Source organism: Ursus arctos, unplaced genomic scaffold (genome assembly GCF_023065955.2).
Source record: "Ursus arctos isolate Adak ecotype North America unplaced genomic scaffold, UrsArc2.0 scaffold_2, whole genome shotgun sequence".
Taxonomy (NCBI): Eukaryota; Metazoa; Chordata; class Mammalia; order Carnivora; family Ursidae; genus Ursus; species Ursus arctos.
In genome coordinates this window covers 1488741-1512484 of record NW_026622874.1, presented here as the reverse complement: position 1 = coordinate 1512484, position 23744 = coordinate 1488741, and the positions used below count along the sequence as shown (strand labels likewise).

Genomic DNA, 23744 nt, shown 5'->3' with positions numbered 1-23744 from the left:
TGTCCAGTGTGCATTTTGAAGGAAACCCCGTCTTACAGAGGGCTCCTCTGGTCTGCTACCAGACGTCCTCCAGCTCTGCTTGCTTTCCGACGATAGCAATGGAATCCTCATGTAGTCTGCGTGGTGGCTCTTTGGAGCCAGCCTGATCAGAAAGGGACAGGACACTAAGCTCCCAATGCCTACAGTGTTGAATCTGCATTGTTATTATCATGATTAGGAATCTGTTGACTCATGCTCCATGCTGTCTTACAGCTGTGTAGTAACATGTCCTATTTGTACCATTAATTTTGAATTCTTGGAGGTTAAAATACAACCTGATCTCTATGATTCATAAGGCCTAGTCTGTAGCAGTTGTGCAAGAAATATTTGTTGAATGAAACATTAACAGATGCATGCAGAGCCCCCAAATTATCTTGGGTGGCAGGGGACCGGTTGTATACACTGGACCTTCCGAAGAGGAGTTGGACTCTTAAAATGGCTGAGAGAGAGCGATGAGCTAAAGACAAATGCTCAGGAAGTCTGCAATTTTATTTTGTTTTGTTTTGTAAGTACCTTGTCCTGGTTTGGCTTTTTTCACCCCCCCTGCAGGAGCTTCTGTCTTCAAGCTCATCAAATGTCCCTGCATATTTCACACATTCAACTACGCCTAACAAAGTTGCTTTCATAGTATATTTTGAGTCATCAGCTGGTACATACAGTGCATTTAGCAACGTGCTCAGCTGAGTCACTAATCAACGAGAGTATTCTCCTGAGGAAACGTGCTTCTAGGCACTGAGGAACTGCGTTTTCCACAATTGAGGCTCCGTAACTGTGACAATTTAATAATTTTTGCCTGGTGAAGAGTATTAGTTGCTTGTCAGTCATACTGCTAAATGTTTTGTTTTGTAAGGGAGCTAGAAAAATAAGATTGCAAAGCTGTAGCTGGCCGTCATACAATATAATGACTGTTGAGTTTAATGAGGGTCAAATATCTTAATCTGTAAACACTGAAGTGATTTGAGTGCCAGAATTTAACCAAATACATATTTTTTTCTCAGAAATGATTAAAATACTTAAGATGACAAGATATATGAAAGCTGGTCAATTCTTAGGTTTTGAAGTATTCTGTGTGAGAACAAAGGGCTGTTCAAAGGAGTTGGTTAAGATTAATGTGACAGCTTGTCTTTGCAGAATAATCAGATTTTAGAAATCGGATCTCACTTTAACTGTGCTGTTTTGCTTTCTCAGAGGGTTTCCTGTGGAGGGTTTGAGCTGAAGGAGGATAGAAGGCCAGGATTTTCAGGGAACTGAAGACCTGCCCCGCTGGGGGCAGCACCCATGGGAATTCAATTCTGGGGCAGTTTTGCTGCTTCCTGTCTGAGGACCACTGTGCTCTGTCCCTCATCCCTGGAGCACTCCCACGTCCTCCTGACAAGTGGTCCAAGCCATTTCCCTCACACGGAAGAAGCCAAGACAGTCATCAACTCAGCAAAGGGCAACAGGGATCACGAAATTGTAATACAAGCATGCCACTTCTTTTTTTGAAAACATGTAATTTTAGTATTTGTTCCCTGTGTTCTCGACTTCAGTACGGAGCTCTTTAAAGGATAACCTCAGTTAGCACAGCTTAAAGACTTGGGTCCCTGTTCGTTCTTCGAATCACCACTACCAGGCACCAGAAAACTAGCTCCCAGCCCAAGCCACAACTCCCACATACTACTCGGCAGACTTCTTACCCATATGGTCTGCTTTCTTTCTTTGACGTCCTTACTTGAAATTTAGAAGTCTATGGCCCATTAATGCCTCATTTTTCTGAGTACACAAAGCTCTGACTATATACTGAGTCACACCTAATTGGCAAATGGGGTTCCAATTTTTCCAAAGGACATTTCAGTCTATCTCCCTATAAACAACAGAACTAGGATTCCTTCAGCTCAAGGGGATCTTGGAGTTTATGTAGTCCAACTTCTTCATTTTACCAGATACAGAAAGTGAGCAACAGGAAGCTACGTGATAGTTGAAAATTATACAGTTGGTTAGTGGCCAGGCTATGATTAAAGACACCTCTTCTAACTTCTAGTGCATTGCTTTTACTTGTTTTGCTTTCGTAGATTACTATGTAATTTTTTAAAAACTAATACTCGAACCATAAGCTAGTTCTAAGGAGTGTTGTCAAAGGCCCAAAGCTGAGCACAAATTTCAACATGAACTTCAAACGCACAGTACACTGAAAAACATTTTAGCTTTATGTCCTCAGGGAGATCACCCAGGTGTGAAGTGAGAGTGTAGCTATCTTTACACAGCTGACCCTTGCACAGCACCGGTTTGAACCGCGTAGACCCACTTATACGCAGACTTTTTTTGATAAAGGCACTGCACAACTGTAAATGTATATTTTTCTCTCTTAACGCTTTTCTTAACAACATTTTCTTCTCTCTAGCTTACTTTATTGTAAGAATACAGTATGTAGTTAATCCAAAGTCTATGTTACCTATAAGGTTCCAGTCAACAGTAGGCTATTAGTAGTGAGGTTTTGTGGGAGTTCAAAGTTATACGTGGGTTTCCTACTGTTGGTGGTGGTGGGGAGGGTGGTTGGTGCCCTTGACCACTATGCTGTTCAAGGGCCAACTGTACTTATAATATTGGCGTTTCAGGGCTAAGGCAGGATACTCTTGATAAAAACCAAACGTTGACGCTGTGTGTGTTCTGGGGGAAGGAATTTGAAGAGATCTCATACGGAAGGAGCCAGTGGCACTTACTCATTGGACATTATGCTCTTTCACTAAGTACTTTTGCCCGAAGCATTTCCCAGACGGTACACATGCTGATCTTATGGATGACGGAGCTTTCTTCTTAAAACTCCTGTTTGCTCTTTCCCTTCCTAAAGTTCAGGTCTCCTGCACAGGCCATTTCCTTGATGTTTGAGCTTCTATTTCACTCACTCACATCTTACAAGTCTGCACGCTCCTTGTTGAAGGTGACTCTGACCTTGAGGTGCCCCTGGGAGTTCTTCTCACTCGTGTAGTCAGCCTGGGGGCCCTTGCATCCCCTAGATCTAACCAGGTCTTTTTTCATCACCAAAAGGAGCATCCTCTGAGGTGTCTCATCACACTTAACTCTTAAATTCACACTTGAGGTGTGTTTGTTCTCTTCCCACAGGAGCACCCTCTTCCCGATCTCTGGTAACAATACAGCTGCTACTCTTCCATTTTTCCTACACTTCAAACTCAGAGCTGGTTGATCCTTCTTATTAACCCCAATGTCATTCTGGCTTCAGGTTTTATAACTAATTTCTTTCCCATGGGATTGGCTCTTTCCTTTTTTTTTCCATTTCACCTACAATAATGCAGATCCTCACCACCTCACTTGTGACGTCTGGAACAGTCTCTTGACTGGAACCTCCGATTTCACTTTATTCCAACAAAACCTCCACACATTTGTCAACATGACTTTGCCTACGTGTTGTAATGGATTGAATTAATATTCATTGAAAATCTACTATGTGCCAGGCATACATTATCTCAGTTAATCTTAAGCACCACTATATGAAGTACGTGTGTTTTTGTTATTGGTAGTAGTATTATTGGCAAATTTGTATTGAGCACTTATTATGTGCTAAGTACTTTATTCAAATTTGCTTAATTCTTATAATAATCTTATGAGTAGGTACTATTATCAGTCCCACTTTAGAGTAGATTGAAGCTCAAAAGGTTTAAATGACCTGTCCAAGGCCACACAACTTGCTAGAAAGACAACCAGGATTTGTACCCAGACCGTCTGACTGCAGAGCCCAGGCTCAGAGCCATCTTGCTGTATTAACACCCCAGGATTATAGGTGACAAGTGTGAGGCTTGAGGAACATTTCTGTCCCCCACCCTCCCCTTCCAGCTTCTTACATCATGCTCTCCACAGATGAGCTTGTGTCCTGTGTCCCACCCTCCCTAACCCTTAAACGCTAGTAGGCTCCAAGGCTCTCTCCTTGGCCTCTTCTCTGCTAACTCTACAACACTGACCCTTGACCTTTTTGGAGATGGACCCCATTGAGGATTTGATAACATTTTGGACTATCTCTGTAGAAAAATGCACATAGACACACAAGTGTCGAGATAGGCCATAGGAGCCTCCAGGACTCCTCTAAAGCCCACCCAGGGGCCCCAGGCTGGGATCTCATGCTCGCACATGTTGAAATAACTTCTAGAGAGATTAAAGGTCTAAAGGTAAAATATAAAGCAATAAAAAACTTACAATAAATACAGAAGAATTTATAACACCTATTATGGTGCCAGGGAAAAACTTTCTAAGTGTGCCATCAAATCTAGAGGCACAAAGAGAAAGACCGACAGATTCAACTTTAGGTGAATTTTTTAAGTCTCTAAAAGGTTTTCCCTAGTAGGAAAGCCCTGTCACTTTATGAAAACCACTCTATCCTTATATTAATCAAGGAGAGCCCCGTTGGTAAAGTAGAGAATCTCTGTACCGCATGAACTGACCCCTTACCTCCAGTGACAATCACGTTTGCTTTCGTACAGTAACAGAAAGTGTTGGCTCCTCTTGGCATGGAGAATTCTCTGACAGGCCTGGGAAACACAAATCAGATGTAAAGCTTCTACATTTCTCTTTATACAACGAATTCTAACTTTTACATAGGTTATGTTCAATAGGCTCCTTTCTAAGCTGATTGTAAATCTATTTATCCACAGCAAATATTATAAGTAATGATGACATCCTCATGGACTGACAAGAGTCTACTTGTTCCATAATGTGGTGATACTAGCATCCCACTTTGTACTGTTTCTGCTTAACAGGAAATCCAGTCCTCCCCCCTGGGGAGGGGCCAGAGACCAATCCTTCTTAATCCAGAAAGGATATTGGATGGCTAACTGAGTGCGTTTGGTATACACAATGCCAGGAATGCCTTTGGACACGTCCTCCTCTCCCACCACCCACATTCCACCTGCTGTCCGGTCCTGTTGCTTTGACCTCTAAAATATACCTGAAATCTGACCACTTCTTCCCATTCCCATTACAGTGTCTAGATTCAAGCCTCTGTCCCCTCCCACCAGACCTTCTGCAATAAACTGCTAACTTCTCAGCTTCCACCGTTGTCCATTCATTTGTCCACATTCCCACCTCAAATCCCGCTGTCATGCTACAACCAGGGTGATCTTCATAAAGCCTGAGTTAGAGCATGCCACTTCTCTCCAGGGGCTTCCCGACGCTCCAAGAGGGGCCAAACTCCTTCATCTGGCCCACCTGGCCCACCTGGCTCACCTGGCCCACCTGGCCCTGGGCAGCCCCTGTCACCTTTCCAGGCTCACCCCCTGCCTTCCTCTTCCCCCTCATGCTGTGCTCCAGCCATGCTGCTCTAGTCAGCCTCCCTGCTGGCTGCACTGAGCTCTCTCCCTCTTCAGGGGATTCTGCACAGGCCCAATGTGCGGGCCCCAGATCTCAGCCCCTCTAGCAACGTCCTCCTGTGAGTGTCAGCCCAGATGCTACCTTTCCACAAAGGCCTTGTCTCAACTCCACCCTCCTGCCCCCACTAACGAGGTAATGTCTTTTGTGTTAGTCTCTCTCCTGGGACCATGTTATTTTCCCTACATTTGGCATCTACCCTATAATTTTAGTATATAGATTTTGAGTGTTGATTTAATATCTGTGAGTAGTACTGTGCTGGACTTAAAACAGCCCAAGCTTAAGTGAAAATGTGTAGACTTGAATCCTGGCTTCATCACTGTGCCTCAGTGTCCTAATTTATTAAATGGGATAATAATGATACTGCCCTTAGATACTAGCCATAGTTGAGAGCTGTTACTGCATCTGACCAGACGGGGTAAAGGAGGGGACGTGTTGCTATGAAAGGGGACACCCAGAAGGAGCCCTAGACCAGGAGTAAACAGGCCCTGAAGCTAGGAGGGGAAGGAAGGAAAGCAGCTGGCCTTCATCTCCACTAGTCTTGGATGCCCGTGTGTTCTTGTGCTCTTTCCTTTCCTTTTAAATACACATGGCAATGTATATCATTCTGGTCCTTGTTTTTCCACTTAATATTGTATCTTGAAGATCTTTCCAAATCAGTACCTAAAATACTTTCTCATGCTTTTCTTTTTCAAAGTTCATGAAGAGAAGCCTCTATGTAGTAACATAAATCTCAAGTTAGAATTTAGAATTGTGAAAATGTTTAAATGTCCTAGAGAAGAAGCAGAAAGTTCTGAGTGGGGACTCATTTCGAGTTTTGCCAATGATACACTTTGTAACCATAGCTGGTTCATTTTCTTCTACCTTTGTCTCCAAACATGGTCTCTTCCTGTGTGCTCTTGCACCAACAGCGCGGCCTCTCGGGCCAGCTCACAGGATACAGTTCACACGGGCTCGCCAGATGGAACAGCGTTGGGGTGAATGCAGCCCCTTCCCACTGTTGTGGGTCCCTCCAGCAAGGGAGGAATGTGTCCATTAGGCACAGAAGGCACAGTGCCTCGGGCTCACGGTACTTTCGGGGTCCTACAACAATGCTCTAATTGTTCTTAAAATTAGAAGGAAAAAAATTTAAATTTGAGGTCATGAGAAATGTTTTAATTTTTTCTCACATCAGAAAAAAATAAAATTTTCAGAAACCATGAAAATCTATTGACTTTTTTCTGAAACAGAAAAGAACTTGAAGTATTTAAAGTTATATCAAAAATAATATGTCATATTGATAGTATTATGGTGGGAGGGACCCATGGAGGCAAAGTGCCCAGGGCCACATAAGTCACAATATGGCCCTTACTGTGGCCTTCAGAATTCTCCACGGGCAAGCAGGTGGTGGTCGTCGCATGCATATTTTCTCCCTTTAGGCTCTTCTGGAGCAGGTTTTCCTGGAGTGGGTTCTCCCAAGTGGGAGCTGTCCTCACTTGGTTTGGGGTAGGGGTAGTTCTCTCTCCAACCTCCACTTTCCACCTGCAGAAGGCAGATGAATCACCCTAACATTCCCCATTGGTCCCACAGCTGTGTTCCTTGAGCCTTCTTTCCAATTATTTTAGAATTGCTAGTTGTCCCCTCTTTGCTGGGGATGGATGATGGCAGAAGGGTCATGGGACTGTTCTGACTACACTGTAATAATTCTGAGGACGTTTCAGTATACTTCTCTTGAGAATGGGGCAGTAGTTGAAATCCCAAGACAGCAGGAAAAGAACTATTTGGCATCCTATTAGTTGATTGTGCAAAAGAATCTATTATTTTCTCAATTTCTCAGCACGTGAAATGGGACTTATACAGACTTAGCATTTAAATTTTTTGTTGTTGTTGTTGATTTTAAATACCTGCCCAATAGAATTATACCCATTATTTTTCTGGCCGACATAATGAGATGGATTACAAATGAATGAACTAAACTTTTAAATAAAACTATTTTAACTATTAAAGCTATAATTGATGTTAATTGATTAAAAAAACTCAAAAAATAGTATTTTATATACATATTCAACTGTATACTTTTGAATAGACTGCTTTTTTATTCTGTTACTGGGTGTATCTTACTCTAACTGGAACATACCAGTGTTCTAAGAAATCAAACTCTTTGTGAGAAATCTGTTATGATAATATCAGCTGGTATTTAGCTAGCATTTTATGGTTAAAGAGTGAAGAGTGCTTCTACTCTTATCTTACAATGCAGGGATATATTTGGTTTGGTGTTTGGACTTGAATCCAGGTCCTCCACACCATGTTCCCTCCTCAAGGATGGGGTAGTGGGTGAGAGGGGGTGGGAGGGCTGCCCCCTTGGTCAGGATACCTCAGCGAGCCCCGTAAACACCACCCACAGCAGGAGGGCACCAGGCTCAGTCTCATGTACAAGGTAGGCCCACGTGGTCCGTTTCATAGAAAATAAAATGTAGATACCATGGTACTTTGAGCACAGAAGGCTCCCAATAAGTATTTGTTTGAATATCTTTAAGAAATGAACACCTGATTGACAACACCCCTTCCCAGAGTCACAGAGAATAGAAATGTACTGATTCTGGGAAGTTCCCTCTGAAGTTTTCCCTGGTCCACTTGAGATAATAGCACTTTTGAGAGGGAAACATTTCCTGACAATTTCTTTCAAAAAAATAAAAACCCACTCTCCTATCAAAAGGTCTACACTGAATGAGAGTGTCCTTCACCTGGCTTCCCTGCTATTGTCACACAAATGCGAGCCTGGGAGGGAAGAGGTTAGTCAGATGGAAGATGAAGGGGTAACTGGGGGTGGGGTGCACGTTACAGAAGAGGGGCTGTTTACTGAATGTAAGACGGTGCCCAGACACCAAGGCCCTCGGGGAGATCCTGTGATTGATAAAGGAGGGCCATGGGGCAAGTATCTTTTCTCCCCTTGGAGGTGGGGGTAGTGGGTGGGAATGAAGGCAGGAGTGAGGAAGAAGGCATATTTATTTTCTCCTTCAAGATGTGAAGTAAAACATTTCAGAGTGCCTCACATCAAGGTATGTCTTTTTAAGTGGCGCACACTCTGCATTGTAACCTGCCATTGATCCGTATGGTGCTCACTCCCAGGGGACAAGGGGGAGTCCAACGGAAGATTCTAGATCAGGAGTTGGCCAACTCTTTTTTTAAGGCACCAAATAACAAATATTCTAGACTTTGCCATACTGGCCCTGTGGTCACAACCACTCAACTCTGCCACTGTCGCATGAAAACAGCCATAAATAATGCACTAATGAGCAAGCATGGCTGTGTTCCCACACAACTTTACGAGCAAAGAAATCTGAATTTCATATAATTTTCATGGGTCATGAAATATTATTATTCTTTTGACTTGTTCAACCATTTGGAAATGTAAAAATCACTGTTTACATCATTTTGCAGATGTCCCAAAAACAGGGTGCCTGCTGGATTTGGCCCACGGGGTTTTGTGAGCCCTTCGTGAGATGCAGGACCAGGAAGTCCAAACCAGCACAGCTCTACAATCACTCCACCTGTTCTCCGTATTCAAATTCATTTTTTGACGCATTTCAGTGTCTTTAGGAAGGGAACAAAGTAAGGAACTTATATCTTCTGAGTATAACTGTGTGCCAGGCATTAACAGGCACTTTACCCCAGTTAACTCAGGTACTTTTCATAAGACTATGAGGGAGGTATGTTCATTCCCATCTAAAGACGGGAAAACAGAAGAAGAAGAGCTAATGGTATTGTGTGCATGGTGTTCGGCGGTCACAAAGCTAGTGAGCGCCGGGACAGAAACCAGTTCTGTCTGGCTCCACAGCAACCCGACTGAGGGTAACTATACACCTTCCAATATAATGGCCTGTCACCGAATTGGGTAACTGAGAAAAAGTAACGCTGAATAGTTAGCTGCTCCTCTCTGGGAAACTGTCAAGTTATTGAAGGGTTAAAGGTTCAACTGATGTCTTGCAACAGGCCAACCTGCTTTACATGGCATAATTAATTGCAGATGTTCATTTTCTTGCTGGTACAAAACTCCGTTTGTGAAATTACCATACAAAATTATAACCAAAATGGTAATCATGTTTGAAATGGAAATTTTTTCGAGAGGAGTTTTTTCCTGCCTTTTTGGGAGCTGTGCTGGCTCCCATTTTAACAGCTGGCCAATTACGTATTAGTATAATTGCAGTTTCATCTGGCTCAACTTAAGACTCATTATAGGAAATTGCAGAAATAGGAACATGGTGAATCTAGGGATGAAGTGGACCCGGCTCTCCTTCTATTGAGATGACTCCCCAAGGGCCCCGGCAGTCAAGGAAACATTATTATACTATATCATTGAGAAATCTCTTCAGCTTCTAGATTTAGGAGAGTGGCCCAAGGAAACAGTTGAAAACTCAGGCAGAATCCGACTGAATAGATCGATGACCACCGTTTGCTGAGGCTGTCTGTGTATTTTTACCTCCATCTCCTGACTCCTTCAGGCTGAATGTATCATCAACCACGTTCTAGGCATTATGGTAAATACTAGGAAGTTCAGAATTGGGCTCAGAGACAAACTCCTGACTCTTGCAAAATAGACACTTTTCAGAGCAAAGACCAGAAAGTACTGGCTAGTTTGAAAAATAAAACCTAGATAATCTTAGTGTTTACAACTACTAAGTACCAAATCTGTGGAACACTGCGCAGAGTAGGGATTTAAATTCCCTATAATACCTTTACACAAATTAAAAATACATAAAAATATATATTTTTAAGGAAATGTATAAACAAAAAGATGTATGAAACCCAAGAGAACGGTTGCCTGTGTGTGTGTGTGTGTGTGTGCGTGCACGCACAGGAAAATGGATCGGGTTACAGCATAAAAAGGAATAAAATGAGAGAGCGAGAATGTGAACAACTAAGTCCTGCTCTTGAGGTTACTCCACTGGGGTGAAAAAAGGGAATTAGATTTGCCTAGAATCCTGCTAGTTGAAGGACATATTTTCCCTCCCAAAAAGAAGGTATACAATCTAAATGAGATAAAAAAAGATTACTGTCTTACTTAAAACCTAACGCAAGAATCACCACTTGATTGACAGACCTTAATGCTTGGAAAAAGGGAATATGGGCTCCATCATAACTTGGTCCCCAAGGAAAAGATTAGTGCCTTTCTTTTCCCTCAGTATTGTCATTATTATGGATTTTCACAGCACACAGAAATCAAAGTGTTCTTTAAAAATGAAATCTTTGTGAAAAAACATAAACATCTATAAGCAAATAATAAACCTTTTAATTGTTACAGTATTTTACAGTTTTCAAGGGACCTTCACTCATCTCAGCTTATTTGAGCAGCACAAAAGTCCTGGGAGATAAGAAAGTATTATCTCCGTTCAGTAGTGAGGTTACTGAGGTTCAGACAAGTAACACGCCCAAGACCACTCGGCCAACAAGTAAGTGGCAGAAGCGACATTAGAACTCGTTTGCTTCCTTGTAAACGTATTCCTTTACTCACATTCCCTCTTAGTAAATAACACAGCCATGCAAACTGTCCTCCCAGCCAGAAGCCCAGCAGCCTTCTGCTGCTCTAAGATTTCTTCTGGATCGTGAATGATTTGCTCTTTACCTCATTCAGCTCTTGGTTCAAATGTGAGCTCCCCAGAGCAGCCTCTCCTGACTATCCCACCAAAAATACTGCCTCTGGTCACTTTATCCTATAACCCTATTTCATTTCCTAAATTTGTATCATTTATTAGATTATGTCATTCCCACTAGACTATGGTTCCAGGGGAGGAAAGAGTTGGTCTTTTTTGCATACCGTTATATCAACTCTTGGAACAGTTTTTGGTGTATAATACACAAGCGATAAATATTGTTGCAAAGGACAAAATGAAGCTTAGATTCCTCTCTTTATTCTTCTCATCTAGTAGGTCTCCCGTTCTTATAAATTATACATGGATCTATTCTCTCTCCATTCTTACTTCTTTTTTTTTTTAAAGATTTTATTTCTTTGACAGAGAGAGACAGCCAGCGAGAGAGGGAACACAAGCAGGAGGAGTGGGAGAGGAAGAAGCAGGCTCCCAGCGGAGAAGTCTGACGTGGGGCTCGATCCCAGGACTCTGGGATCACGCCCTGAGCTGAAGGCAGATGTTTAACGACTGAGCCACCCAGGCACCCCTCCATTCTTACTTCTACTGGTTAAGTTCAAGCTCTCATCAGTTCCTTTCTGAACTATAACCCTATCTTCCCAGTCATCTCCTCCTTTCCAACCTGCCTCCTCCTTCCCCAACCCATTCTTCTTCTTGCTGCTAGGGCAGTCTGTCAAATACACCTCATTGACCATTCTCCTGGCCAAAGCATTCAATAGCTCATATGGCTTTCAGGTTACTATTTGAGCTCTTCAGTCTGATATTCAGGCCTTTTCATGTTTGCCTTGTCCCTCCTTCTCTTTCCCAACCCAACCTCATCTTTCTAGAACTCACTATTTTCTTTTTCACTTCCATACCTTTGTAAATGCCAGTTCTTTAATGTGGCTATTTATCCACTCTCATGCAATTGCTTTGCCTGGCTAACTCTTTTTTTTTTTTTTTAAGATTTTATTTATTAATTTGACAGAGAGATAGCCAGTGAGAGAGGGAACACAGCAGGGGGAGTGGGAGAGGAAGAAGCAGGCTCCTAGCGGAGGAGCCTGATGTAGGGCTTGATCCCAGAACACCGGGATCATGCCCTGAGCTGAAGGCAGATGTTTAACTACTGAGCCACCCAGGCGCCCCTGGCTGGCTAACTCTTAACAGGTCTTCAAAACTCAGCCTGCAGGATACCTTCTTCAGGAAGCCTTCTCCAATTTTTCTCCCTTCAAAATCCTATGTAAGATGTTCTGAGAACTCTCTTCTGCTCCTCTCTACACTTCTCTAATACCTATATCATGACATTTGTCATCCTCTGTAGGACTCTCTTTGCTTCCTCCCTCATTAGACACAAGATCAAGGACCTAGGCTGGTAAAGCAGGCTGCAGGGAGTGGTACTTGCCAGAGAGCTCCCACTTCAGGGTTTCCCTTCTCCGTTTTAAATGAGGTTTCCTTATTTATTTTCACAAGACCCACTGAGAGAATTACAGAAAAATGAACAGAGAAGAATGGGAGATAACCATAAATATGGCAAAGTAGCAGCAATGGGAGAGAAGATTGAAAAATTTAGAGTAAGAAGGAAATCTCCAGGGAGATGATGGGAAACAAAATGTGGAGTGGAGCCCCTCCCCCTCCCTTTTTTAGGAGAGGAGCCCCTGATGGGAAACGGGAGCATAGGTGACAAAGGAGGAGGCACTTCACAGGCAGTGGGGGGAGAGGTTAAAAGAATTAGAGTCATGGCAGGGGCGACTGGGCACCCAGTCGGTTAAGCATCAAACTCTCTTGATATCTCAGGTCATGATTTCAGGGTCACCGGATGGAGCCCCAGTCAGGCTCTGGGCTCAGTGGTGAGTCTGCTCAGGATTTTCTCTCTCCCTCTTCCTCTGCACCCCCCCCCCCCAACGATCTATCTCTTTCTCTCTCTAAAATAAATAAATAAATCTTAAAAAAAAGATCAAGGACCTAGTCTTATTCATCTTTAAATTCCCAACACATAGAACAGTGCTTCAAACATAGTAACTCATCAGTAAGTATTTCCTAAACAAATGAAGGTTCAGACTCTAAAGCTTTGTCTGGAGTCATCAAATTGCTCAAGTTATAGGACAAGTAGTTAGACGATGTTGGGTATATTAATAACTCTCAACAAGCTTGGTGTATGGTAAAGACACACACTTAGACATAATTAAAAGACAAAAAAAAAAAAAAAAAGATTGAGTCACAAAAAGGATGCCTAACCCAGTTGGGAAAAGAGGTACCGGGAGAGGGTTGGGAAAATTTTCTTGAGTTGGTATCACCTGATCCTTGAAGGATTATGGGGCAATTATACCTCAATAAAATTGGGAAAAAATTAAAAACAAAATATTTTCCTCTTTTGCAAAATAGAAAAAAGATTATAGAGGTTGAAGGAAGAGATGGAGAGGATGAATGGGAAGAGTATTTCAGGCACCAAATATGTACAAAATCCCAGCATGGGGTCCAGGTGGAAAGGGAGAGAAGGAAGTCAAGGAGGGAGCTGATGAAATTGGAGCTAATGGGGGAGATGAAGGATCAGAGACCTCAGTGAGGTCATTGGGAAGGCACAGAGGGAGTCAGAGTCTTCAAGAGCCAAAAATGCAAGACACAGTGGCCAGAGAGGGGTATTGTGGTTTCTGAAGACAAAACTTCCAGAGACTTGTCAATATTGCTCTATTTTGCAATGTGAGATTTCCAAAACACAGTTAAACACTCCAATGTAAAGATACTCTTTAAGAAGAAATAAGCTACTTAATTCATTCAGAAGCCAACTTGGCATGCTTATTATTAGCTGCCATAACCTTTCTTGCTTAATAAAATCCCTGTCAAATATATCTTCATAGTCCTCTATAAAAGACTTGTTCTTATCCCTAGGGCTTGCTAGAATACCATCACTTATCGTTTCTTTTTCTGAGCTCCTATGATGCCTACAACCATAAATCATTCAGCTGAAATTTCATATGCTGTGCTTTGCAATATGAATTAATAATAGGATAATATGAATTATCCTACGCAGTTGTGTGCTGTTGTTTAATATTCAGCAAGGGCAGGGAAGTGGGGGTGGGGGAGGTCGTTGGTTTATAACATTTGCTGTTTTCCATGGTATAAATATTCCTATGGTGGCTAATTTCAAACTAGCAATGTGACATCTCTGAACTTGGGGTTGGGAAAAGATATACGGTTGCATGTCATTATATAGCATTCCTATGTCCTGAAGGACATAAGATCCTCAAGAATATACATAATAGTAAAATGTAGTAAAATAAAAACTGATGAGTTTTGAGTATTTATTGCTTTTGTTTTTAATATGCTGGAATTGTGAGCTTATCTAATTAAATTGTAAATGATGGTAGTGTTCAACAAGTTTGTCGAATTCCTGAAATCTTACCGATCAGCTCTCATTAGCCGATATGAGCTGACTCCAGCATGCCACTGGCTTTATGGCTGTATTTCTTGTCTTCCCGCTTAGATTTCCATTTAAAGGCAGGGGTCACGCCTTAAACATATTTGTATTGTCCATGATGCTTAACACAGAGTGACTTAGTAAATCTTGGTTGAATCACTGGCACACTTCTGGATTAAACGCTGAACTACATGACCTACATATAGCTTTCTGGTTACCATACTGAATGTTAGAATTACCCTGGTAATTCTATTTTTGTGGGTAAAATCATGTCTGTAGATTTGTGTATCTTGGAGATGAAAATCCTTTCTCTGGATGTTGAAATAGAAAATATGTATCTTTCATAGGGCCACCGAGCATATTATATTTCATATGGTTTCACAAAAGCTTCTTTATGGATATGAATATGTTATGAATTGCAAACATAATACAAAATCAATTAGAAATTAAGCTGCATCTATTTCTTAATGTTTCAGAAATGCACTCCTTTAAAATGCCAGAGTGTAATCACTAGTAATTAATTATGTTACAGAAACTAAATGAAAATTAATTATGCCATAGAAATGATATTTGTGGAATCAGATCTGATGTTAAGAAATGAAACTGTTTTTAATGTGCTTAAAAAAGTTTTTAATTCATTTCTCAGTGCAATATGTTACACATCAAGATAAACATTTTTATCTTTTTCTAAATGAGGGGAAAATATGTATCTTTCACAAAGACTATAACTTTCAAGAAAATGTAGGTAGTCAGTCATTTTAGAGATGTGATAGTCTTTTCTTCCATAAAATTTCTAATTTTGTTAGTCCATTTCTCAATTTGAAAATCTTCGAATTTAAAGAAATTCTAGCTCTGTATGTGTGGAGGCTATCTTTTCCTCTCACATTTTGTGAATTTCATTAAAAAACTCAATAGAGGGGCACCTGGGTGTCTCAGTTGGTTGAGCCACTGACTCTTGGTCTTGGCTCAGCGTATGATCTCAGGGTTGTGAGATCAAGCCCCATGGGCTCCACACTGGGTGTGGAGCCTGCTTGCTGCTTGGGATTCTCTCTCTCCCCCCCCCCTCCCCACAGCTCATTGTTAGTGGGACAAACAGACTATTCACCATTTTCCCTAGCTGTCTTAGTTGAATCCAAGTCCTCCAGCTATGATTCAATGTCATTGCAACTCACCAACTCTTTGGATAGAAAAGCTGAAATCCATAAAAAAATTATTCAATCAAGAAAATGAGTGCTAAGGAATGGAATTAAATCATCAAGGAGGGGTTTTATAGTTTTAAAGTTTGACCCTTAATGTTTTCTTTTTTATTTTATCTTTTCGTTTTTTTTGGGATCTGATATATGAATACATTGTGAAAGGATCCCCCCCACCATCGAGTTAATTAACATATCCATTATCCCACGTATTTAACTTTTTCTTTCTTCCTCTCTTTCTCTCTTTTTTTATTTTGAGAGAGAGAGAGTGGGGGAGGGGTAGAGGGAGAGAAAGAATCACAAGCATGACCCTGAGATCATGACCTGAGCCAAAATCAAGAGTCTGACACTTAACTGGCTGAGCCACCCTCGCTCTTCCTTCCTTCCTTCCTTCCTTCCTTCCTTCCTTCCTTCCTTCCTTCCTTCCTTCCTTCCTTCCTTCCTTCCTCTTTTCTTTCCTTTCCTTCTATTCCTTTCCTTCCTTCCTTTTCCTTCCTTCCTTTTTTCTCTTTCTTTTTTTTCTTTTCTTTCTTGCTTTCTTCTGAGAACGTTTAAGTTCTACTCTCTTAGCTAGTTTCAGTTACACAATATAGTGTTATCTACTATAGCCACCATGTTATACATTAGATCCTCAGATCTTATTCATTTATAACTGAAAGTTTATACATTTTTCCAACTTTTCCCTATTTCCCCCAACACCCAAGCCCGTGTTATTCACTCTTCTACTCCTAGTTTCTATGAGCTTGACCTTTTTTTTGGTTTTGGTTTTGTTTTTGATCCCTCATGTAAGTGATACCATGCAGTATTTGTCTCTCTGTGTCTGGCTTATTTCACTTGATATAACCCTCCAGATTCATCCATGTTGTCACAAATGGCAAGATTTTATTCTTTTTTTTTATGGCTGAATAATATTGCATTGTACATACATACCAATTTTCTTTATCCATTCATCCATCAATAGATACTTTGTTTCCATATTTTGGCTATTGTAAATAATACTGTAATAAACTTGGGGATGCATATATCTTTTTGAATTCGTGTTTTATATGCTTCAGATAAAAATCCAGAAATGGAATTACTACATCATATGGTAGTTCTATTTTTTGATTTTTTGAGGAACTTCTGCACTGTTTTCTATAGTGGCTGCACCAAATTACATTCCCACCAACAATACACCAGAGTTCCCTTTTCTCCACATCGTCACCAACACTTGGTGTTTCTTTTCCTTTTTTTTTTTTTTTTTTTTTTTTAGTTTCAGAGGTAGAATTTAGTGATTCATCAGCCGCATGTAACACCCAGTGCTCATTACATCAAGTGCCCTCCTTAATGCCCATCACCGAATTACCCCTTCTGCCAACCCACCACCCCTCCAGCACCCCTCAGTTTGTTTCCTAAAGTTCAGTGTCTCTTATGGTTTGTCTCCCTTTCAATTTTCATCTTGTTTTATTTTTCCTTCCCTTCCCCTATGTTCACCTGTTCTGTTTCTTAAATTCCACATATGAGTGAAATCATACAGTATTTATCTTTTTCTCATTGACTTACTTTGCTTAGATAATACCCTCTAGTTCCATCCATGTCATTTCAAGATTTCATTCTTTTGATGGCTGAGTAATATTCCATTGTATATATATACCACCTCTTCTTTATCCATTCATCTGTCGATGGACATCTGGGCTCTTTCCATAGTTTGGCTATTGTGGACATTGCTGCTAAAAACATTGGGGTGCATATGCCCCTTTGAATCACTGTTTGTATTCTTTGGATAAACACCTAGTAGTGCAATTGCTGGGTCATAGGGTAGCTCTAATTTCAACTTTTTGAGGAAACACCATACTGTTTTCCAAAGTGGCTACAACAGTTTGCATTCCCACCAACAGTGTAGGAGAGTTCCCCTTTCTCAGCATCCTCGCCAACATTTGTTGTTTCCTGCCTTGTTAATTTTAGCCATCGTGACCAGTGTGACATGTTATCTCATTGTGGTTTTGATTTGTATTTCCCTGATGCTGAGTGATGTTGAGCATTTTTTCATGTGTCCACTAGCCATCTGGATGTCTTCTTTGAAAAAATGTTTGTTCATGTCTTCTGCCCATTTCTTGACTGGATTTTCTGTTTTATGGGTGTTGAGTTTGATAAGTTCTTTATAGACTTTGGATACTAGCCTTTTATCTGGTAAGACATTTGCAAATATCTTCTCCCATTCTGTGGGTTGCCTTTTAGTTTTGTTGACTGTTTTCTTTGCTGTACAGAGGCTTTTTATCTTGATGAAGCCCCAACAGTACATTTTTGCTTTTGTCTCCCTTGTCTTTGGAGACATGTGTAGCAAGAAGTTGCTGTGGCCAAGGTAGAAGAGGTTGCTGCCTGTGTTCTCCCCTAGGATTTTGATGGATTCCTGTCTCACATTTAGGTCTTTCATACATTTTGAGTTTATTTTTGTGTATGATGTAAGAAAATGGTCCAGTTTCATTCTGCACGTGGCTGTCCAATTTTCCCAACACCATTTTTTTGAAGAGACTGTCTTTTTCCATTGGATATTCTTTCCCGCTTTGTCAAAGATTAGTTGACCATAGAATTGAGGGTCCATTTTTGGGTTCTCTATTTTGTTCCATTGATCTATGCATCTGTTTTTGTGCCAGTACCATACTGTCTTGATGATTACAGTTTTGCAATATAGCTTGAATCTGAAATTGTGATGCCTCCAGCTTTGGTTTTCTTTTTCAACGTTCCTTTGGCTACTTGGGGTCTTTTCTGGTTCTATACACATTTTAGGATTATATGTTCCAGCTCCATGAAAAATTTTGGTGGTACTTTGATAGGGATTGCATTGAAGGTTTGATTTTGGCCAGTTCCAACAGGTGTGAGGTGATATCTCATTGTGGTTTTGATTTGCATTTCTCTGATGCTGGTGATGTTGAGCACGTTTTCATGTATCTTTGGCCATCTGTATGTTTCCTTTGAAAAAAAATTCCATTCAGATCTTCTGCCCATTTTTTAATTTGATTTTTTTGCTTTTCAGTAGTATGAACTACACACACACACACACACACACACACACACACACACACACACATTTGAATATTAGCCCCTTATCAGATATATGATTTGCAAGCATTTTCTCCCATTCAGTACGTGGCCCTTTCATTTTGCTGATGGTTTCTTTTGCGACACAGAAGATTTTTAGTTTGGTATAGTCTCAGTTGTTTACTTTTACTTTTGTTGCTTTTGCTTTTCATGTCAGATTCAAAACATCACAGCCAAGATCAATGTCAAGGATCTTCCCACTTATGTTTTACAATAGGGATTTTATGGCTTTAGCTCTTACATTCAAGTCTTTAATCCATTTTGAGTTAATTTTTGTGTACGGTGTGATATAGGGGTCCAGTTTTATTCTTTTGCATGTGGCTATCCAGTTTTCCCAACACCATTTATTGAAGACACTGTCCTTTCCCCACAGTGTATTCTTGGCTTCTTTGTCATAATTAATTGACCATATATGTGTGAGTTTATTTCTGGGTTTTCTACGCTGTTCCATTGATCTATGGGTCTGTTTTTAGACCTATGCCATACCATTTTGATTACTATAGCTTTGCAATACAGTTTGAAATCAGAGAACATAATGCCAACAGCTTTGTTACCCTTTCTCAAGACTGCTTTGCCTATTTGGGGCCATTTGTGGTTCCATTCAAATTTTAGAATTGTTTGTTCTATTTCTGTGAAAAAATACCATTGGAATTTTGATAGGGATTGCATTGAGCCTGTGCATTGCTTTGGGTAGTATGAACATTGTGACAATATTAATTCTTCCAAGCCATGAGAATGGAATATCTTTTCATTTATATGTATCTTCTTCAATTTCTTTCATTAATGTCTTACAGTATTCAGTCTTTCAACTTCTTGGTGAAATTCATTCTTAGCATTGTATTGTTTTTGATGCAATTGTAAATGGGATCATTTTAACTTCTCTTTCCAATAGCTTGTTATTATTGTGTAGAAACAATGATTTTTGTATATTTGTATATATTTTGTATATTTATATATTTGATTTTGTGTCCTGCAGTTTATTGAATTAATTTATTAGTTTTAACAGCTTTTTGTTGGAGTCTTTACGGCTTTCTATATATAATATCATATCATCTGGAAATAGTGACAGTTTCACATCTTTCTCTCCAATTTGAATAACTTTTATTTCTTTTTCTTCTTATTTGCTCTGGCTAGGACTTCAAATACTACATCAAAAAAAGTGGCAAAAGTGGACATCTTTGTCTTGCTCCTGATCCTGGAGGAAAGCTTTTAGGTTTTACTGAGTATGGTGTTAGCTATGGGTCTGCCATATTCCTTGTGGCTTCAATTTGCATTTTTCTAATGACATTTGATGCAGAATATCTTTTCATGTGCTTATTGCCATTTGTTTACCTCCTTTGGTGAGGGGTCTCTTTAGATCTTTCGACCTGTTTTTAAAATTAGGTTGTTTGTTTTCTTATTGTTGAGTTTTAAGAGTTCTTGGTATATTTTGGATAAAAGTCCTTTATCAGATATGCCTTTTGCAAATATTTTCTCCCAGCCTGTGGCTTTTGTTGTTGTTGTTTTCTTGACAATGTCTTTTGCAGAGTATAGTTTTTAATTTTAAGAAGTCCAGCTTATCAACCATTCCTTTCATGGATTAGGCCTTTGGTGTTATATCTATAAAGTCATTGCCAAGCCCAGGATTATTTAGATTTTATTCTGGGAGTTTTATGGTTACATCTATGATCCACTTTGAGGTGTGTGTGTGTGTGTGTGTGTGTGTGTGTGTGTAAAAATATAAGGTCGGTGTCTTGAGTTAGTTTTTATCATGAATAGATTTTGTCAAACGCTTTTCTGCATCTATTGATGTGATCATGTGGTTTTTCTTCTTAGCCTGTTGATACGATGGATCACATTAAATAATTTTCAAATGCTGAGCGAGCCTTGCATACCTGTTCTGGAGTTTTTAACTCTCGGACTTTCCTATGTTGAGTCCCCGGCAATTTGTCAATCACATTTTAGGCCTATTTTTCTATCAGAGAATATTGGTTTCTCAGAGGTATCTGCTTGTGGATTTCTGCTCTGGTAAGTTGCGATTCTTGGTATATGCCTGTCTGTCTCTCCAAATTTGGGGGCAGCAGCTTGATCTGTGACTTCACTTGTTTGATGGATTTAAAAAGAGTTGTGGATTTTTTAGTTTGCTTCATCTTTTTCACCTATCGTTAGAGCTGAGTGATGACTTCCAAACTCCACGTGCCAGACTGGAGACTAGAAGTTTCTATACATTTTTTAACACAATTTGTTGAGGTATAACTTATATAACATAGAATTCACTCATTTGTAAGTGTAAAATTCAATTATTTTTAGTGAATTTATACAGCTGTATAACAATCACCTCAATAAGTTTTGGAACATTTTCAATATCTCAAAAAGTTCCCTTATGCCCACTTGAGATCCCCGCTCTCACCACCACCTCCTGGCTGGCATCCACTGATTACTTTCTATCTCTATAAATTTGCCTTTTCTGGACATTTGATATAAATGGGATCATTCAATGTACAGTCTTTTGTGTCTGGCTTCTGTCACTTAGCATAATGTTTGAGGTCTATCCATGTTATAAGATATGACTTCATGCATTTTTAAAACTGGAACTTAAAATATAGCATCTGTTTAATAGTTTTATAGTTACCGTATATTAATATAATTAACACATAGGCACTACATAGTTATGGTTATGTTATATAATTATTACATATTAATAGTTATTAATAAACATTTAACCGGATAAAAAATATGACTACAGACTCTTCAAATTCACATGTCTATAAGAAAGCCATTTCATGTATTTATTATACATGGAACATGATGTTTGTGCTACAGACACTCACAGGCTGGCCAACTGACCTGTAAGAAAGACTTTGAAAGTATAGCGTTTTACCCACAGATCTATATTTGGAAAATATAGTTACAGACACACCTGTATTGATTTATTCCAATAGACTGTGGCAGTAAACAACAGACGAGCGATGTTGCTGCTAGGAGGACGCCTCATATTCGGATTTGCACGAGTTAGCTTCAAGTTCCTCCTAACAATCTAATTAATTGTGCCAAATAAATGGCATCATTAACATCCGATATTTCTAAAAACTAGTTTGAAAGCTTATGAGTTGTAAAAAGTCTGAAAGTCACAGAATGTTCACATATACGAACTATTGTACTTACAGATTATCCTCAAGTCTCTTCAAGGATTCCAGAACCAGCGAATGAACACTGTCTAAGGAGCAGGATCCAAAGCAACTTAGGGGCGTAATATATCTAATTTTCATGACCCAGTCATTATGCAGCTTCCTTTTAACACTGGGGATTTAAGGAAAAGGAGGGGTTAGGTTAGACACACACAGGCTTGCACGTGTAATACCATCCTATGCATTACACCACTGTTAACTGTTTAAATATTTGTCACCTAGCACATTTAAAATGGAAAAATAAAAATGCATCATCAAATATTGATCTGTAGATTCAGAATTAAAGAAATAACCTAGAAGAATCCCTGTGCAATCTGAGCACTACCATCCTTACTTTACTGAAAAATTCCGGCCCAAAAGGACTGTGTTTCGTATTGTTTTAGATGAGTCAACTCATTTCCATATTTTCCAGGAATACTTTCAGAACTAGAACACTGGGAAGTTCGTCGTCCCAGGTCGCTGGTGAGGCTGAGTCTGGGACGGTTGTTGTATTCCTCACCGAAGGCTTGCTCATCAGTCCACAGGACGTTCCCGGGAGAGGCTCAGCATGAGGGGCCAAACTTTTATGGTAAAATTCTTGTCTTAACCTGGAGGAAGCCATCTTCATGTTGTCACATTTACTCACATTTTACAGTGTATTTGTTTCCTCATTCACAAACACTTATTGAGCACCTACTGTATGCCAGGTAAAAGGACATAAGGATGACTAAGGTAAAATTCTTGTTCCCAAGCTCCTTAGACTCTAGTGAAGGAACTGAGGTGTTTATAAGGAATGTTCGACAATATGGGATTAAACGCAGTAGAGAGATTTCTTTTTCCATGCCAGACTGTGTTTAATTTTGGACTCTGAGTGCTGGCTACTGCTTTATTTTGCACAGCATTTTGCATACCAGTATTTCCTACCCACACCCATTTAATATGAATGACTTATGGGAATATCAACTGCAGGAAAACATTGACGATGGCTCCAGAGTTTAACTACCCCTTTGGCCTTAAGACCTTTCATTCTGTTAGGTTCGAGAGCCTGTCGGTGTAAGAACACGCCTCAACACTCAGCCCATCTACAGACTTCAGTCTCGAATAACTTAAATCGCGTACACGATGCTCAGCTACCTCACTACTTCGTCTCCATGTAAATAACGACCCCGAAGAGCCAGTGCCAATTAGCCTGTTCACTTAACTGTACAGCTTCCTCAGGTCCCCAGTCCCGTTTCAAGCACATCCAGCTAACGGAAACGGGGATGGAAAAGAGGCCATGGAATTTTCCGACACGTGACACAAATCTCAGAAAGAAAATTCATGTCTCAGCTTCTATTCCAAGAGCCCATAGTAATAGGAATGAAGTGCTTGATAGTGCATATGAGGTACATAGAAAAATTAAATTTTTTTTTAAAGATTTTATTTATTGACAGAGAGAGAGACAGCCAGCGAGAGAGGGAACACAAGCAGGGGGAGTGGGAGAGGAAGAAGCAGGCTTCCAGTGGAAGAGCCTGATGTGGGGCTCGATCCCAGAACACTGGGAATCACGCCCTGAGCCAAAGGCAGACACTTAATGACGGTGCCACCCAGGCGCCCCGAAAAATTAAAATTTTTACTTAATATTATATCATGAACATTTTCCATGTTATTAAATGTATTTCAAAACATTATTAAGTGGGAGTGCATGGCATTCCCTACTATGGTTATACAATGATTTACTGAATGCCCTTGGTACTTTAAAACTTTTGTTTTTAAATTTATTTGACAGAGAGACAGAGAGCACACAAATGGGGGGAGTGTCAGGCAGAGGGAGGAGCAGGCTCTCTGCTGAGCAGGGAGCCCAATGTGGGGCTCAATCCCAGGACCCTGGGATCATGACCTGAGCCGAAGGCAGACACTTAACCAACTGAGCCACCGA

At 40.3% G+C, this 23744-nt stretch overlaps 1 protein-coding gene across 1 annotated transcript in view; it reads right to left on the bottom strand.

Moving 5' to 3' along the window:
* WDR64 (WD repeat domain 64) overlaps nucleotides 1–23744 on the bottom strand; it is a 115413-nt gene that overhangs the window by 67800 nt on the left and 23869 nt on the right. Inside the window, exons 8-9 of the mRNA XM_057315483.1 lie at nucleotides 21825–21959; nucleotides 4477–4556 (exon numbers count right to left, since the gene is read on the bottom strand). Coding sequence (XP_057171466.1) covers nucleotides 4477–4556; nucleotides 21825–21959 — 215 coding nt within the window. The remainder of the gene's footprint in view (nucleotides 1–4476; nucleotides 4557–21824; nucleotides 21960–23744) is intronic.